Source organism: Bombina bombina, chromosome 5 (genome assembly GCF_027579735.1).
Source record: "Bombina bombina isolate aBomBom1 chromosome 5, aBomBom1.pri, whole genome shotgun sequence".
Lineage (NCBI taxonomy): Eukaryota > Metazoa > Chordata > Amphibia > Anura > Bombinatoridae > Bombina > Bombina bombina.
In genome coordinates this window covers 1050461254-1050481800 of record NC_069503.1, presented here as the reverse complement: position 1 = coordinate 1050481800, position 20547 = coordinate 1050461254, and the positions used below count along the sequence as shown (strand labels likewise).

The window sequence follows — 20547 nt, the reverse complement described above, 5'->3', positions numbered from 1 at the left end:
ATATGCTGTCGGCATTTATCGATGTGTAGCGGACATGATCCGCAATATCGGATCATGTCCGCTCGCAGCATCATGAATAGGCCTCAGTGTATTTGCTTATTTATGCCTGTAATATATGCGTATTTAAAGGGACATTTCCTCCCCTTTAATGTGTTTCCAATGGTCCATATTACTTGCTGGAGTGTATTTTATTGTTTGTAAACTGCTAATTTATTTTTATTTGTTATTTGAAATAGCTACTTTTGCATGTTGTAACCCCACCTACACTGAAAATATGACTAACAAATGTTTTCTCTGTAGAAAAGCTATGGGAACAGGAGCTCTGATTATTGTCCCAGTGGGGTGTTTGAGGTAGAGAGAGATGTTGTATGTTAAATAGCTGCTTATTTATTCAACCCCCGCCAGCTATAATTAGTTTTTTAATACCTAACACAAACACTTGCTGGCTTAGCCCATTGTTACCGACATGTCCTAGGTGATTGTTTTATTGAGAAAAAACAAGTATTTCAATACAAAAATAAACATGAGGGAACAATTTCCCATACATTTAATACTCTGCAGTAGGTATAACAAGTCATTTGGAAAGCATTAAGGGGAAAAATATTTAAAGTACAGTGTCTCTTTAAATAACACCTACTTCCAGACAGCACTCTATATACTCTAATTATTTACATAAATGTAAAGGGAAGTACTTCTATTCTATTCTATTCTATTGGGTACTTGTAAAGCGCAAATGAATCACCCGTGAGGGTCTCAAGGTGCTATGGGAGGGAGGGAGAGGGGGCCTAAGGGAAGACAATTCAGTCGAAGAGCCAGGTCTTGAGGTCCTTCCTTAAGTTTGTAAGGGAGGTGGATTGTCTGAGGTGCAGCGGGAGGGAGTTCCATGACCTTGCTGCCATATAGGAGAAGGATTTTCCTCCAGCTGTTTTTTCTTGATGCGGGGGATGACTGCGAGTGCTTGGTTGGCAGAGCGGAGTTGTCTGGAGGTGGTGTAGAAATTGACACAGTGGTTGATGTATTCAGGACCAATGTTGTGGAGGGCCTTGAATGCATGGGTTAGGAGCTTGAAGGTGATTCTCTTGTTGACGGGGAGTCAGTGTAGGTTCCTTAGGTGTTCGGTGATATGGTTTTGGCGAGGGATGTCGAGGATGAGTCTGACCGAGGTGTTCTGGATGCGTTGGAGTCGTTTCTGGAGCTTGATGGTGGACCCGGCGTAGAGTGCATTGCCGTAGTCCAGTCGACTACTGACGAGGGCGTGGGTGACAGATTTTCTAGTTTTGGTGGGGATCCACTTGAAGATTTTTCACAGTAGGTGGAGTATGTGAAAACAATTCGAAGAGACGGCGTTGACTTGGCGGCCCATGGAAAGTGATGAGTCGAGGATGACGCCTAGATTTTGTGCGTGGTGTGTTGGAGTTGGAGGGTGTCCGAGGGCTGTGGGCCACCAGGAGTCATCCCATGCAGATTTGGTGGGTCTGAGGAGGAGGATTTCGGTCTTTTCAGTGTTGACTTTGAGACAGTTGTTGTTCATCCAGGTGGCGATTGCTGTAAGTCCTTCGTGGCGGGGTTTCGGGTAAGTGAGATGATTAACTGGGTGTCGTCAGCGTGGGAGACGATGTTGAGGTTGTGTTGTCGGACGATGGCGGCGAGGGGTCCATGTAGATGTTGAAGAGGATGGGGCTGAGATTAAATGACAGAGAGACAGACAGACAAGCAAATAAATGTGATGTCTGTGTGTATCCATTGTTTACTGCAATATTTGGGGCCTTGTCTTTTCTAACTTTACTGCTACTATGTCAGTATGTAGGTGGATAATTCTAATTAGTAGGGTCTGCAACCTTTTAAAGTTATGTTATTTTATTAACCATTTCCATCTACACCAAAATGCTAGAGCTGTTGATCATGAATACAAACCATTTTTAACAAATTGTAAAGATGATTTGAGACGGGCAACACTGAGGTCCAACTGTCCCACTACTTTACGGTATCTTCCACAGTCACAAAAGCTGCCTAGTAACAAAAGAAAATAAACTTTTAATTAAAAAAAGCTAAACAATGAAAGCCATTCAATATAATTAGGTTTCAGTGGCATGGTTTTCCAGCAAATTAATCATATAATTAATATATAGCATTAAATGCAATAATAACATATAGGTAGGGTTATAATACATGTTTGCATGGCTCACATCATTATTTTAAAAGGTTTGTCTATTAGATAACCCCTTTATTACCCATTCCCCAGTTTTGCATAACCAACACTGTTATATTAATACACTTTTTACCTCTGTGATTACCTTGTACCTAAGCATCTTAAAATAGTGATTTGGATACTTTTCTTAAAGGGACATGCCACCCAGATTTTTTCTTTTATGATTTAGAAAGAGAATGCAATTTTAAACATCTTTCTAATTTAATTCTATTATCTAATTTGTTTTATTCTCTTGATATTCTTTGATGAAAAGCATATCTAGATATGCTCACTAGCTGCTGATTGGTTGCTGCACATAGAAGCATCATGTGATTGGCTCACCATGTGCATTGCTTTTTCTTCAAATAAGTATATTTAAAAAATGAAGCAAAATAAATTATGGAAGTTGCCCTTTAACTGTGAAATCAAATAATTGCATTGGTAAGGTAAACTACCTTCCAAAAATCATACTAATTGTATAAAAAAAGAGACATTCATTTTGGTAGGTTGGAATTCCAGAGAATTAAATAAATGTATCACCAACATTCTAAACTTGCATTTATCGTATGCACAAAAATGACTTGGGACAAAACCACCATAATATGAGACTTTTAGGTTATAAACAAAATTAGAGATTCTATTTAATTTGAAAAGCATATCTTTTATTTTCAAAATTTTTAATTAAAAGGACATGCCTTAAAGGGACATGAAACCCATTTTTTTATTTTATGATTCATACAGAGCATGCAATTTTAAACAACTTTCCAATTTACTTCTATTATCTAATTTTTGTTCTTTTGTTATCCTTTGTTGAAAATGATACATAGGAAGGCTCATGAGCTGCTGATTGGTGGCTTCATATATGTTCCTCCTGTTTTTGACTGATCCATGTGCATTGCTTTTTCTTCAACAAAGGATACCAAGAGAATGAAGCAAATTAGATAATAGAATTAAATTGGAAAGTTATTTAAAATTGCATATTCTATCTTAATCACTTAGGAATTTACAACATTTCATGAAGGAAATCAACAAAGTATATAATAGTTATATATATATATATATATATATATATATATATATATATACATTGTATACCCCTGTCATTGCACCCAGCGCTACGAAATTTGGCGGCGCTATACAAATAAATGATAATAATGATATATATATATATATATATATATATATATATATATATATAAATAAATAAATAAACAGGTCACATCATGTATATAATGTTTCCATACACAGAGCAGCAATGGCTTCCTGGTATAAAAATAGTATAAAATGTGTATCTATGATAGACAATATATAAGCATCAGGAAAACTAATTGTATAACTACCGATATTAAACAAAGACACTCTAGTCTTGTGCTGACCCTTACACTCGCTCCTTGCAGAAACTATACACTGTACACTCATGACTGGCTTGCTTATTGATAAGAACATTAATGGGATGGTAAACACTTCAATAACATTTTTTAAAGTTGATATAAATACTTGTTGCATTTTTAGCACGGTGTATGGCATTACCTGCTGTTTAACCATAGATGGCGCCAGTATCACATTTGCAGTACAGTACAGTATGGTATTTTCTTTAGGATGAATGGTAAATGTGTTTTCTTTCAGTAGATTATTGAGCAGGTTCTATCCACTACTAGATTCTTTGCGGTGGCATGAGTAACTCTGCACGGCCAGTTCCTTGATGCAATCTCTGCAAGTCTATAATGTTTTTTGGAGGAGCTTGCTGACTCTGTACCTCTGGTTACAATCAGTTTTTAATTTAGGGCATAAATAATTCAACCTTGTTCCAAAGGAGGTTATAACAGTACTGCTACTTTCACATCTTCTACTATTAGGTGTCCCCCAGCATAAAGTGAGAGATGTGAGGCAATAAAATATATAAGCAATGCATCTGTGAAGGGGAAAAGGCTGTTGCACATTACCAGGTACTTTCATCTGTGTGCGCATCTTGCTCGGAGAGCTCAGCAGCCCCCCACATATGAGAGATAAGTCAATTTTGTACTACGGTTGATTTACTTTATAAACTGGAAATCCCCAATGCCATCCTCTACAGCAGGGGTCAGCAACCTTGGCACCCCAGATGTTTTGGAACTACATTTTCCATCATGATACTCAGTCAGCCTAAAGAGAGTCTGACCATCATGGGAAATGTAGTTCCAAAACATCTGGGGTGCCTAGATTGCTGACCCTTGCCCTACAGTCTGCATGTAACTCACAAGCCGCAGACTGATGTGCAGGAAAGAGGGTGGCGGCAGAGCTTCTGAGCTTATAACGAAAGTTTTTAAAGTTTGCAACATTTCCTGCTTCCTACACATTGGCCGCTAAATAGCACTGTAACATTTAAAAAAAAAAAAATTCCCTTAATAATAAAAAAAACCCTACTGTTCATTCCTTGGCTGTGTGTGCATGGGAGATTAAGTACTATAACACAGTATAATATGTGAGCCAGGAGACAGCTATTTTTTTTATTGGCACCCCAGATGTTTTGGAACTACATTTCCCATCATGATACTCAGCCAGCCTAAAGAGAGTCTGAGCATCATGGGAAATGTAGTCCCAAAACAACTGGGGTGCCAAGATTGCTGACCCTTGCTCTACAGTCTGCATGTAACTCACAAGCCGCAGACTGACGTGCAGGAAAGAGGGTTGCCGCAGAGCTTCTGAGCTTATAACTAAAGTTTTTAAAGTTTGCAACATTCCCTGCTTCCTACACTTTGGCCGCTAAATAGCACTGTACCATTTAAAAAAAAAATCCCTTAATAATATAAAAAACCCTGCTGTTGGGAGGGTGGAGCAAGCTATCTATGGAGCAGTCACATGTTTGAGCCGCTCCTCATCTACAGGCAGCAAATATGGCTTACTTTCATTGAAATATGAATGATAACTGACTACAAAGTTGGAGCAACTATCTACACTCACTATGGGACAGTGTAAACCTTTTTCAGCTTCCTCTGGGACACTGATTTATCCACAAACAGTTTGTGAAGTTCGGCAAGAGCCATTTTGGAACAAGGGTGCAGCACTTTTGAAATATTCCCGCAGGCCCTGTTATAATTTTGAAAAAAGAAACCTTCCTACTGTTTCCCTACCTACTCCAGCGAGGGAGAGTGTGCGGACAGCCGTTAAACCTCTATACAACAACCAGACTGAGAGCTTTCTTCTAGCCCAGGGCATACCTATATCGGAAAGCCAACATGGAAGCCGTGACGACTTGCTTGTTAAATATTGGCGAGATGCGCTGCCTGCTTGATAAGCATCATGCAGCACTTACAGAAACTCTGTGCAAGGCATTTAAGTGCAAAGAAACCCAAATCACTGTGCACACTATAGATCCTGACCATGTTCCAGTGGAGTCCGGGAGTGGTTGTGCTCAGGAGCCCCAGTGCTTGTGGCCCGTATACATGGGATCTCCGGTTGGGGACTCGCATTTGCAATTGCGGACCAGCGAATTGGCAGCCCATATTTGCCACGGCCTCACTATCTCTTAGCTATCATTTTTCGGGATAATTCAGAAAGCTATGGTGCTCAAATGGATGAAGATTCAGGAAGGCTTTTATACTCGACACCCAGAATATACATGGCTGTTGGTCCTGTCTGGCTTATCATTCAATCAGTAACCCATGGAACTTAAGGGAGTGAATATGGCGATCGTGAGTTGGGACCCTGGGGGGCATATTAAGAGTGGGACCCTTGGAGACATCCTCATTACTCCCAGCCCTATAATAAAATATCAGCCATCATAGACTCTATGGCAGAGAAGGCAATAGACATTAGACAGAGGCACAGAGCACTAGTCAGACTTCAGACATAAATAGTTTCAACCTATTGGATGAGCTACTCTGCACTTGCGTTTTACATAGACCAAATATCCTTTACTACTGTTGATTGGCATGTTTGTTAAAGTTGAAACTACACTGATATGATCACTATTGTTTTGCACTTAGATAATACATTGCATGTATCCTTTAACAGACCGTTACATAACTATAAGCTACCCCAAGGTCTAAACTAGCTCTCCACTTTATTTTTTGAGTTGGTTAAATATTTTTTTTGTCATTTGTTGTAACTTTAACTATAGAGATGCGTAAGTTATATATGTTTGCTAAGCTTACAGGTTATTTGTAAGCTTATTTGTTGTGCCTTTTAATTATTATCTCTCCACAGGAATTAAGAATTAATATAAGATTTCTGGGGTGTCTGATACATCAGCGGATACTTAGTAATGTGGTTAGAATCATATCCCCATAATTTGTTAAATAGGTTAGCTCTCAGACTATCTCTCCTACACAATGGGCATTAACAATATAATTCAAGTAGCTAAGGGAGGTTTAGCAGGTAATTATCAAGAGCTACACACTCACAAATATAATATATATTCTCTACCGCTAGCGTAAATATAACATTGTCCTGCAAGTTATATTTAGCTGTTGCTATATATAAGTCCTTATTCCTTAAAGAATGCTACTTCTGTTATTATATATCTATTTTAACATCCTAATGTTTCAAGATATTAGCCCTCTTGGATATGGCTCCATATTTTTCACCTCCCCCCAAATTGTGTCGAGTAGTATCTCCTTTGATGTAGCTAACTGCCTATCAATTTTTCTACTTGTGCTTGTCTCCTATTTGTATTTATCTCTCTACACACGGATAATAGACACTGCCTCCTACAAAGATATTTGACCTTGTATATCTGGCTATCTACTCATGGGGTGCTTTTACTACTAAATGTTCCTGAGGGCTTGGATGTCTGCGGCCGAGATGTCTGAGCCTTCCCACTTCTTTATTGATAGATAAAATAGGTAACATACACAAGGATTGTAGACTTCTTAGCCTCCTAGGGAGTTTTGCCACTCAATATTGGGTATGCGTTTCTCCCTTTATTAGATAGCTCAAGGTATTTGTGTACTACTACAGTCCAATGTGATGCCATGGTTGTTTTGAAAGCATGGTAGAAGAACAGACAGCATATATGTAAACATATTCCAGATTCTCCATTTTTTGTAGGTGACAAAGTGTGTTAAACTCGTAACCTGAGGCCATGACCACTTCTGCCTTGTGATGCACAGCTTCCCCTCTAAGTTTTTGATATGTTTTTAGTGTAGGCCGGACCTGTACTATTGTTACTCTGCATGGTCTCTCTACTTATAATGCCATAATTGAGCTGCACGCATCACGTCAAATTTATCAGCTTAAATCTTTAGGCTCTATTATGCCAGGAATGCTTTAAGTCCAGCATGCAATTAGCTCTCTTTCATGTATCTACTAGTAACCCATGGGCTCTTGAGACTTTCCGAATGGATTTGTCACTTTGTTTTATAAAAGTTTGTTTGCCCCGAGTTAAGAAGCAATAGCTTACCTTTTTTCTGGAGTGACATGTTTTCTGTGATAGTTGCTGTTTCTCATACTTAGATGACCACCTCCCCCCCTCCCATATAATAAACCTCCTAGCTTAGGAGGGTTAACTACACGGTTTATCTTGTCTATACCGCACTCTCATTATATTCTTCATTAGTAATTCTTACAGTACAACATAATGTAACGTATGTACCATTTATACTTTGCATTGACTTATCTTTAGTTCCCAACTATCAGTTGATATTGTTCACTCTCTTAGGGTATGAGATGGGCCTAAAAACTATATTCCATGCATTGTTTAAAACATAATATTAAAAATAAAAGAGGTTTTTCATATGAGATCCATAAGTGGTCTCCTCTACTTCACGATGCCTTCCTATATTTATACTATATGTTAATCTGAGGTCCAAGAGCAGAATCATACCTATCCTGGAAGGTTTATTGGTCTTAGGCATGACTCATATGTATTGTATCTTTATGCCTCCATATGCTTATTGGATATTCTACCTAGCTGGAATAACTAATGTGAATTTTCTGTATGCCTTTAATTTATACCTCAATAAAAAATTATTTAAAAAAACCTGCTGTTCGTTCCTTGGCTGTGTGTGCATGGGAAATTGTGCACTATTACACAGTATAATACATTAGCCAGGAGACAGCTATTTTTTTAAATTGAATTACAGGAGAACCCGGGAAATACAAGAAGGTTGGCAAACCTAATTGCAAGTATTGTACATAGACATATTAAATATGAAATTAAGAGTTTTTTTAACCTTTTTGTGCTAGTGCAGCAATAATTTTGACTGTGGAACAATTGAAGAGCTACAGCCGTGGCTATTTATTTTTTTAACAATCTCCTAGAATATGGTGTATGCTGAGCTTTAATTATATTTTTTAACTTTGTTACTGGAGTAGACAAGAATTGCCACTGTCATTTTGTTAGTAAACATTACATAGTTTTGTATTATCTTATCGAATCCCCCTGTTGAATAGTTAGGAACAATTTTTTTTTCTACTCATAATTAAGCATTTTCTAATACAATCTCAAACTGTTTCATGTCAAAGGGGATTTTTGGAAATAAATTATATATTTTCAACTTGAATTAAAGCTATTTCACTGCATGAATACAATAAAAACAAGAACTTTCTATATGTTTTCCTTCTATTAAAGTGATAAGCTACAGTACCTGTTTTTCCTTTTCCTCCTGGGTTCCCAGATAAGCCTGTGTAGCCCATATCACCTAAAGAAAAGCAAAATTAAAAAATAAAACAGGAAGAAATAATGTCATAACGTGTAATGTGAAATCTACTGTCCATATATTTCAACTTAATGGGGAAGATTTTCTAATGTGCAGGTGGACATGACCCGCTGTAGCGGATCATGTCCGCCGCACATTGATAAATGCCGACAGCATACGCTGTCGGCATTTATCATTGCACAAGCATTTCTAGTTAAATGCTTGTGCAATGCCGCCCCCTGCACATCTGTGGCCCCGCTAGCAGGGGGTGTCAATCAACACGATCGAATTCAATCAGGCTGATTGCTGTCCGCAGCTGGACAAGTTAAGAAGCAGCAGTCTTAAGACCGTTGCTTCTTAACTCCTGTTTCCGGCAAGCCTGAAGGCTCGAACGGAAACAGATACATTGACGGGTTGATAAATCGACCCCAATATATTTATTTTAGGAGATGTATATACCCATAGAGGTGTTTTGTAAAGATTATGCTTTTAATGTAGTGTAGTAGTATAATACTGTAATGTTACTAGTTAAAGAGGTGCTGGATGAGAAGAGACCGTGGAACGTAAAAATATTAGCACAGCCACAATATCCACGAAAGTATAAGGCTTGATAAATTGATGTTGGTCATTCTAAACATTCTCTGGTAATTCTTTGCTATGGACTAGTAATACAGATTGCACACTAATCCTTGTGCGGTCTAGTGATATTGATAGTGCACCCTGCCAAATCTATAAACTACAATTGTAATCTAGACCAGTGCTGGCAGTATAGAGATTTGTAGCATGTGCTGTTTTGCTGCTTTGTTAGGGTTTTTGAGCAGTCTTTTCAGTTTCGCTTGGATACAGGCTTTTTGCTAGATAATGAAGTATAGTGCAAAATGAGTATGTCACTGATCCCATTAATAACACTGTGATTGTACTAATTTATAAGTTTATCTTAAAATATTTAACTAAACAATATTGCCATATAAACCTTGGATTGTCTTCTATCCCAATATATGAGATAGGACTGACAAAATTTTAATATTATATAACTGTCTACATTTAAAAAAAATTAGGCAAACTTCAAAGCCATAAGACACGGGCAAAAAAAAAAAAAAAGCATGCAGTAAGCATGTTTAAATAAAGTATGTATAGGAATAATGCTTATTTTTTTATTGCCACAGAATTAAAAATAAAAAAATAATAAAAATAACATATAAGAAGCAGCCGATTAAACATCTTTCTGCCCACTTGGATAAAAACTCTACACTAGGGGTAGATCTATCATACCCCGGGCGGACATGGTTCGCTATAGCAAATCATGTCTGCCCTGCATTGCTAAATGCTGACAGCATACACTGTGGGCATTTAACGTTGCACAAAAATGTATAATTAAATGCCTGTGCAATGCCGCCCCCTGCACATTCGCGGGCAATTGGCTGCTAGTAAGGGGTGTCAACTATCCCAATCGTATCTGATCGGGATGATTGAAGTCAGTTAAGGAGCAGCAGTCTTAAAACCGCTGCTTCTTAAATCCTGGAATGGAAAATTGAGCATCCGCTGCTTAATAAATATACCCCAATGTATCAATTTGATCTTTGTATGGCGGCGCAGACCCCCTGTGAAAGTGAAGACTTTGACCCTCAGGAAAGGTAATGTTTACACCGGTGTCCCCTCAGCGTAGTTCAAGCTCAAATGAAAAGACCAAACATAGTGCAATACGGTGACGCCCTCCAAAAAAAAAAGGTGTGGGAACTCACTAAGACTTCCAGCCCCCTTACAATTAATATTTTTTTTTATACACACACACTGTACTTATATGTATATAATCTATACACTCTGGTTAATGAAATCAAATTAAAACCAATGAAGGGCTGAATGGTTGCCTTTGGGCCTGAGGATGGACACCCATGGTTACATTTTTACATCATAGTAGTGACATTTTTATTTGTAATCTGACCTGCTGACCATAAATTGACATACAGACACCAACATAGATAAACAGACTGCACATACTATTGGTATATAAAGTAATTGGGCTTATCCTAAAACACAATGTTTCACAAACACCTTTAATTGCAAGGACTATTTTACTTTGTGTGTACACATGTATTTCCCTTGCAAACCTCATCCCAGCCATCTCTGGAAGAACTAAAATGAATGCCAATCAGAGAGAAAGCAGGAACCTGGAAGGACATGACTTTGATGAGCACATTTTTTGTTTGGTGAAACACTGAACTTTTTTTTAAAACAACTTTAAAATAACTAAACTAGACACACGTTTCATGTGCTACCCAGGTGCTGAACCAAAAATGGGCCGGCTACTAAATAAAGAATAAATGTTCTTTATTTCAAACAACCGGAAAAAAAATACAGTTGAATTTCCAGTTTAATAAAATAACATAAAAGCTCTTTTATACTATAAAAAGCTCAACCGGTTTCAGCAGACAAGCCGCCTTTCTAAAGAGCAAACAAAACTAACTGAAAAAATGTATTTTATTTATTAGACAAAATTCGACAGTATATTGTCCCGGTTGTTTGTAATAAAGAACATTTATTCACATATCTTCATGAGTTTTTTCTACTTAGTATAAATTATTTATCAAGTTATTTAAAGTGAGACGGCTAGATTTAGAGTTTGGCGTTAGCCGTCAAAACCAGTGTTAGAGGCTCCTAACACCTTGTTTTTTGGCTACCGCTGGTATTTAGAGTCAGTCAGGAAAGGGTCTAACGCTCACTTTGCAGCCGCGACTTTTCCATACCGCAGATCCCCCTACGCCATTTGAGTATCCTATCTTTTCAATGGGATCTTTCTAACGCCAGTATTTAGAGTCGTGGCTGAAGTGAGCGTTAGAAATCTAACGACAAAACTCCAGCCGCAGAAAAAAATCAGTAGTTAAGAGCTTTTTGGGCTAACGCCGGTTTATAAAGCTCTTAACTATTGTGCTCTAACATACACTAACACCCATAAACTACCTATGTACCCCTAAACCGAAGCCCCCCCACATCGCCGCCACTCTATTAAAATTTTTTAACCCCTAATCTGCCGCTCCGTACACCGCCGCAACCTACGTTATCCCTATGAACCTCTAATCTGCTGCCCCTAACACCGCCGACCCCTATATTATTTTTATTAACCCCTAATCTGCCGCCCCCAACGTCACCTACACCTACCTACAATTATTAACCCCTAATCTGCCGACCGGACCTCACCGCTACTATAATAAATGTATTAACCCCTAATCCGCCTCACTCCCGCCTCAATAACCCTATAATAAATAGTATTAACCCCTAATCTGCCCTCCCTAACATCACCGACACCTAACTTCAAGTATTAACCCCTAATCTGCCGACCGGACCTCACCGCTACTCTAATACATTTATTAACCCCTAAAGCTAAGTCTAACCTTAACCCTAACACCCCCCTAAATTAAATATAATTTAAATCTAACAAAATAAATTAACTCTTATTAAATAAATTATTCCTATTTAAAGCTAAATACTTACCTGTAAAATAAACCCTAATATAGCTACAATATAAATTATAATTATAGTGTAGCTATTTTAGGATTAATATTTATTTTACAGGCAAATTTGTATTTATTTTAACTAGGTACAATAGCTATTAAATAGCTATTAAATAGTTAAAATTAAATAGTTAAAATGATTACAAAATTACCTGTAAAATAAATCCTAACCTAAGTTACAATTAAACCTAACACTACACTATCAATAAATCCTAAAATAGCTACAATATAATTATAATTTATATTGTAGATATATTAGGGTTTATTTTACAGGTAAGTATTTAGCTTTAAATAGGATTAATTTATTTAATAAGAGTTAATTTATTTTGTTAGATTTAAATTATATTTAACTTAGGGGGGTGTTAGTGTTAGGGTTAGACTTAGCTTTAGGGGTTAATACATTTATTAGAGTAGCGGTGAGGTCCGGTCGGCAGATTAGGGGTTAATAATTGTAGGTATCTGGTGGCGACGTTGTGGGGGCAGATTAGGGGTTAATAAATATAATATAGGGGTCGGTGGTGTTAGGGGCAGCAGATTAGGAGTACATAGGTATAATGTAGGTTGCGGCGGTGTAGGGAGCGGCAGATTAGGGGTTAATAATAATATGCAGGGGTCAGCGATAGCGGGGGCGGCAGATTAGGGGTTAATAAGTGTAAGGTTAGGGGTGTTTAGACTCGGGGTACATGTTAGGGTGTTAGGTGCAGACATAGGAAGTGTTTCCCCATAGGAAACAATGGGGCTGCGTTAGGAGCTGAACGCTGCTTTTTTGCAGGTGTTTGGTTTTTTTTCAGCTCAAACTGCCCCATTGTTTCCTATGGGGGAATCGTGCACGAGCACGTTTTTGAAGCTGGCCGCATCCGTAAGCACCGCTGGTATTGAGAGTTGCAGTGGCGGTAAATTATGCTCTACGCTCCTTTTTTGGAGCCTAACACAGCCATTCTGTGAACTCTAAATACCAGCGGTATTTAAAAGGTGCGGGAGAAAAAAAACATGCGTTAGTTACGCGGGTCGTTACCGACAAAACTCTAAATCTAGGCGTAAGTTATTTAACAATTGTGTCACCACAGGGCTTCCCTGTTTTAAAATGTAATCAACAGAGATAGTTGGCACCATATTGATAAACATTTATTTAAATTTATATAGGTGTTTGTGATGTGCCAACAACCAATGGTGACTGTGGCCTCTATTTATCAAAGTCTGGCGGCCCTGATCTGACAGTGCGGATCAGGTCCGCCAGACCTAGCTGAATACGGAGACCAATACGCTCTCCGTATTCAGCATTGCACCAGCAGCTCACAAGAGCTGCTGGTGCAACGCCGCCCCCTGCAGAATCGCAGCCAATCGGCCGCCAGCAGGGGGTGTCAATCAACCCGATCGTACTTGATCGGGTTGAATTGCGGCGATGTCTGTCCGCCTGCTCAGAGCAGGCGGACAGGTTATGGAGCAGCGGTTGCCAGAAACACGGGGCCTCAAGCTCTATCCGGACCTTGATAGATAGGCCCCATTGTATGTAATTGTTACACTGAGATATTTTTCTTTGGCAAATTCCTTTGGATTTATTTAATTATGTAAATCATTACTGGTGTTATTATGCAAAACTATTGTATTTCTTTGCTATTTGTTAAAATCTTTTCATAAATAAAAGATAAAAAAATAAAATATACTTTGCAATTCTTGTGCACCACCTACTGGATAGTAAAGAAAACTAAGGGATAAAGAGCAGAATACAGAGCAGTAAAACAGTGTAAAAATAATTATTTAGGATATTAAAAAGACATTTGAAATTTAAATATCATTGTTACAAAAACAAAAATCTAAAGGTGAATATCTTTAAAGATATGTTGTTGCCACGTTGACTTAAATGTAAAAAAAAAATCAGCTGTCTGTAATCAAGCAGCTCATAGACCTCACAGACAGGTAGATTGCAAGTTACGCGTGTTATAGGGAATTTTTTTTTTTTTTTTTTAAATAAATTTTTATTGAGACATTAAATGGAAATAACAGAAAAGAAAGTAAGTCCCAGGGTGAAACAAATACAATAAAAATAACTGATGCATTTCACATATGGAAGGTATATAAGGATTAATACATTGGTGTGCTAATGTAGTATTTGTTATAGAAATATCTAGTCAATAGAAGTTCAATATTTAATTAAGAATAGGAGTCTATAACATAGGGGATATCTAGAATGAAAACATAGGGAAAACAAATGACCTTAGTTATAGCACCACCTTTAGGACCTTAAATATGAAATGGAAATAGTGTAAACAAAACATGTGTAGCTGGGACTTATAGGAATGAAGCCTCGATTTTTTAATAATAAAGGTAACAAATGGTCCTTACTCCCAGAAAAGAGGTGTTCTATAATCTGAGAATAGTGAGAGATAGGGAACTCGCTTTTATCAGGCCCCCCGTAGGCCTGAGTGTATGGGGTAATGGGAAACGCAGCGGGCAAGAGCCGCTCATAATGAAGGGGAGAGGGAAAGGGGGTGGGGGGCGGAGCTAGATGAATTATTCTGAAGCTACAAACTACAGGGCTATTTCAAGTGAAATGGAATTGAATCTCAGGGCTTTTGAGTGCACTCCTACATAGCGTCTCTCGTAGATTAAAACTAGGGCATGTGGAAGTAAGGGTAGATTGCTGGAGCAGATACTAACGGGGGGGGGGACATTTGTATAGATGCAAAAGGTAAAGGATAACTACATGAGCCCCTCTCCTGGGAAGGTGCCAACTATAGGCAATGAGGGTAAAAGGAGGAGGGATATGACCCGCAGGTATTAATCGCCGGCGGGAAAGGGAGGAGAGGGGTCAGATAGAGATGGGAGGTATCTGAGAAAGTTATATCCTGAATGTGCAAGTTTAAAGAAGGTTAGTATGGGAATAAAATATATAGCAATACTTGGGAGAGTATGTGGTATACTATTGCCCTTATAGCAAAACTTATAATATATCTCACATATATATCCATAATTAGTAAGAGATGGGAGCAATAAACAGAGTGAGAGCACACTTGAGAATTTTCCCTTGAGGTAATTTAAGTCATAATAGCAAGCTTCACGCTAAGATAAACATATGGGACAAGGACTGAATATCTCTGAGTAGACCAGCCATGAGCAACAAACATTAAGATGCTGAATTTACAGTACAATAAGTGTGTGCTCGATATGGGAGCAAGAAGTCATGTTCCAAGAGATATCAAGCATGCATATGTAGTTAAGAGAGTTCTATTACATAAGTAATGCATACAGTGGTCACAGACATAACTTTATACCCTATAACAGAAAGCAAAATAAACTGGCGTTCAGGTATCCATATAGAATTAAACTGTAGACAGAGGACATGACCTAGAATATATCTGCAGATATATTAGGACAGAGGAGATCAATCTCCAGGGGACAGCACAGTATAGAGAAAGAGTGTGACACTGAGATATTCACTTATGTGAGTCAAAATAAATAGGCCAAAAAAAGGTTATAACCGAACAGATATATAATAATGAACAATGCTATGAGCAAAATGTTAGAAACTTACAGCTTAGAGTTAACTAGAAAGTGTAGATGGTATACATACTATGAAAAATATGGTGAGAACATGGTAGTGTATTACAGATCCTCTTTGATGGTCAGCAACAATTGTTAGCTAAAGACAAGACATGTGTGTTACCCTATACATATGTACAATTAAAGCTGTATACGTATGATGTAGTATTTTAGCTGCAGCAAACTAGTTATTGAACAACCCAGATATGATTGGCTAGAGAATACTGCCCAGTTGACCGTTTACATAGGCATAGCGTTTATTCCTAAATTAGTGCAGAATCTGACACACAAAAAAAAAAGGCTCAAGTAGTCTAGGAGGATTAAGGTATCCGGCGTTGTAGCCATCATAAATGTCTTCCAGGACCCTCGATATCTGCAGAGGTATTGGTTGCTTGACATGGTCGTGATAACAGGAGCAGAAGTTTCAGTAAAGGTCAGTTGGTGAGGATACCTATATATGTATATAGGCTGTGTTTGGTGTGCTTAGAGATGTTCCTCTAGCCAATGCCCGCCACTGCTACCACATAGGCCCCTAGATGTCTGCCTGGCAAGAGAGGACCGCAGGGCCATGATGACATGTTCCGCCTAGAGCTTCCGTTAGGTAAGGTTGGAGGATCGAAGGTATCTAACAGTCTGGAGGGCGAGAAACCTGAGGCAGCTCCAGAGTTCATGTTGTGCGATGGTGCTCTCATAGAATCCATCAGGTAGGTGCACAGCTCCATAATTTTAACTGAGCTAGTGACAGTTGATCCGGGGACTGATGTTCTCAGTCTGTCTGTCGGGTTCTCGCTGCCTTGGTGGTAGCGTTGCCTGGGGCCTCCAGTGGAAACAGAGGCTGCTTTCTGGGACACAGAGATTTCGGTAGCGTATGAGGTTTGCACGCTAACAGAGCTTGAGGTTCCTGGGTTGTCTCCGCCATCTTGCATGTCATGTGGCGCAGGGAACTGTTCGCTAAGCTTTAAAAATAAAAGGCTCATCTCTGTAAAGTGAGCATCCAATGCTCCGCCAAAACGATCCTCAAATTTGTGCAAGGCGACCTCCAGGTCCATTCTAGTGGGATCAAGGAAGGGGCTCCTCAGAAGTGTTAGCCAGAGTTATACCCAGACTGCTCCGTCAAATCCAGTAGCCTCCAGACTGTATCGCTGTTAGGATAGGCTTTTACCCCGCAAAATGACCAATATTATTTGAACTGCTCTCCAGAGTGTAAATAAGAGAAAATGCTTGAGTTTAGGATTCCCTAATTTGCTTAAAATACTGATTTATTTGTGCATATGGCAGGAGCTCTAAAGAGATACGTCCTGCTGCTTTGATTGCTAGCTCCGCCCCCCCTGTGTTATAGGGAATTTAACGAACGCAACAAAAGTTGCATTATTTAACTCTCTATAGCGCAACCATTACAAGTTTTGAAATAGCCGGCTTGTGCGTCGATATGGTGGTTTTAAGCTCCATACCGCATACAATTCAATCTCTGTTTTGACATGCTCGTGCACGCTTTCCCCAAAGACATTAATAGGGTGAAGGTGTCAGAAAAATACCTAACACCTGAAGCACGGAATGAAAAGCTCCGTAATGCAGCCCCATTGATGTCTATGGGGAAAAAAAAGATATGTTTAAACCTAACACCCTAACATAAACCCTAAGTCTAAACACCCCTAATCTGCAGCCCCCGACATCGCCAACACCTACTCAATGTTATTAACTCCTAATCTGCTGCTCCCGATATCACCGCCACCTAAATAAAGATATCGCCGCCACTATACTACAGTTATTAACCCCTATTCCCCTGCACCCCAACATCGCCCTTGCTATAAAAAATCTATTAACCCCTATGCCGCCGTACACAACATCGCTGCCACTAAATAAAGTTATTAACCCCTAATCCTCTAGCCTACCACATCACTACCACTAAATAAACCTATTAACCCCTAAACCGCCAGCACCCCACATTGCAACAACCTAAATTAAACTATTAACCCCTAAACCTAACCCTAAACCTAATGTAACCCTAACGTAACCCTAGCCCTAACAGCCCCTAACTTTAACATAATAAAATAGAGCTAAATTAAAGTTACAATTATTAACTAAATAATATCTATTTAAAGCTAAAGACAAATGTACCTGTGAAATAAAACCTAAGCTAGCTACAATATAACTAATAGTTATATTGCAGCTAGCTTAGGTTTTATTTTTATCTCACAGGTAATTGGTTTGTAGACCAATTAGTAGGGCATTGCCCTAAAGTTGACAGCTCTTTTGCTACAAAACAAAACAAACACCCCCTAACAGTATACAAACCCCAACCCCCAAACCCACAAAATAAAAATAAAGTTAACCCTAATCTACCCATTTCCATGAAAAGGGCGTTTGTATGGGCATTGCCCTTAAAAGGGCATTCAGCTCTTTTATGAAATGCCCAGCCCCTAATCTAAAAATAAAAACCCACCCCAAAACGAAATAAAAATATTACACAAAATAAAAAATTAATTATCAAAAATAATAAAAATTATTCATATTCTAACACCCATTAAAAAAAACACCTCAAAATAAAAAACCTAATCTAGAATAAACTACCAATAGCCCTTAAAAGGGCCTTTTGTAGGGCATTGCCCTAAGTTAAACAGCTCTTTTACCTGAAAAAAATTACAAAGACCCACTAACATTACAAATCCCCACCCCCCCAAATCCACAAAATAAAAAAAAAACGATCTAAAAAACCTAAGCTACCCCTGAAAATGGCATTTGTATGGGCATTGCCCTTAAAAGGGCATTTAGCTTTTTTACGAAATGCTCAAACCCTAAACTAAAAAAAAAATAACACCCAAAAAACCTTCAAAAATCCTAACACTAACCCCTGAAGATCCACTTACAGTTGCTGAAGTCCCGCTTGAAGGATCTTCATCCCGGCGGCTCCATCTTCATTCAGGCGTCTCCATCTTTATCCAGGTGGCTCCATCTTCATCCAGACGGCATCTTCTATCTTCATCCTGGCGGCGTCTTCTATCTTCATCCCGGCAGAGCAGAGCGGATCTATCCTGAAGACAAATCAGCCAATTAGGCATGTGCGATTTGATTCGGTCCGAATAGAAATTCGGACGAATTTGTCGAATTCGGAGATTCGGATCAATTCGAATTTCCAAATTGCGGTAGTGCCGAATCTACAGAATAAATCCGAATCGATTCGAATTTATTCGGTAGATTCGGATGCCCGTGTATTGTACAGTATATTAGGTTTATCACTCTGCTATGGGTTAAACATAATATACAGTACATAATACAAGTGTAATACACAGCACATCCCACCTAACACTTACCGAAAATCCAAAATTCCGAATCGATTCAAACCGAATCGAACCGAATCGAATTTTTCACAAATCCGAAAGAATCCGAATGAATCAGAAATGAATTCATTCGATTTCTTCCGAATTCGAATCGATCCGAACCGAAATTCGAATCGATCCAAACCAAATTTTTTGAAGCTGCACAAGTCTACAGCCAATAGGATTTACGTAGCTCTCATCCGATTGGCTGATTTGAATTTCCAAAATCAAATCAGCCAATAGGAATGCAACGGACGCCATTTTAAATTGCGTACCTTGCATTGAAGATTCAGTATACGGCGGCGACCATATGAAGAGGATGCTCTGCACCGGATGTCTTCAGGATGGACCTGCTCTGAGTTAGGTTTTTTATTTTGGGGGTTGGTTGGGTGGTGGGTTTTACTGTTGGGGGGTCTTTGTATTTTTTACAGGTAAAAGGGCTGTTTAACTTAGGGCAATGCCCTACAAAAGGCCCTTTTAAGGTTTAACTACCTATTGGTAGTCTATTGTAGGCTAGGGTTTTTTTTATTTTGGGTGGGCTTTTTTATTTTTATAGGGCTATTAGAATAGGTGTAATTCTTTTTTATTTTTGATAATTTTGTTTGTTATTTTTCGTAATTTAGTGTTTGTTATTTTTTGTAATTTAGTCTTTTTTATTTTTTGTAATTAGATAGTTTGTAATCTTTAGAGTAGTGTTAGAATTTTTTTAATGTGTAATATAGTTTATTTAATTGGTAGTTAGTTTAATTTTAGTTTATTAGTTATATTAGTTTAATTGTTAGTTTAAAATTAGTTTTTTTTTATTTGACAGGTAAGTTTTAATTTAATTTAAGATAGGGAAATTGTAATTTTAATATAAAGTTAGGGGGTGTTAGGTTTAGGGGTTACTAGTTTAAATTTGTTTATTGCAATGTGGCGGGCTTTAGGTTTAGGGGTTAATAGGTTTATTATAGTGTCGGCGGAATTAGGGGTTAATAACTTTAGTATAGTGGGGCAATGTGGGCGGATGGCATATTAGGGGTTAATAATATTTAAATAGTGTTTGCAATGTGGGAGGGCGGCGGTTTAGGGGTTTATAACTTTAGTATAGTGGCGACGATGTCGGGGAGCGGCGGAATGGGGTTAATAATTTTTATTAGTGACGGCGGTCGGGAGCGGCAGATTAGAGGTTAATAACTTTAATATAGTATTTGTGATGCGGGAGGGCCTGGTTTAGGGGTTAATAGGTAGTTTATGGGTGTTTAGTGTACTTTGTAACACTTTAGTTATAACTACTGCTTTCAGATGGTGTAACGAATCTTGTCGTTATAGGGTAACGCAAGCTTTTTAGCCAGAACACAAAACATGTAATGGCTGCGCTATGGAAGTCCCATGAA

At 38.4% G+C, this 20547-nt stretch overlaps 1 protein-coding gene across 1 annotated transcript in view; it reads right to left on the bottom strand.

Annotated features, from left to right (window-relative positions):
- COLEC10 (collectin subfamily member 10) overlaps positions 1-20547 on the bottom strand; it is a 95944-nt gene that overhangs the window by 15068 nt on the left and 60329 nt on the right. Inside the window, exons 5-6 of the mRNA XM_053713200.1 lie at positions 8755-8808; positions 1915-2010 (exon numbers count right to left, since the gene is read on the bottom strand). Of these exons, the coding sequence (XP_053569175.1) occupies positions 1915-2010; positions 8755-8808 (150 nt within the window). The remainder of the gene's footprint in view (positions 1-1914; positions 2011-8754; positions 8809-20547) is intronic.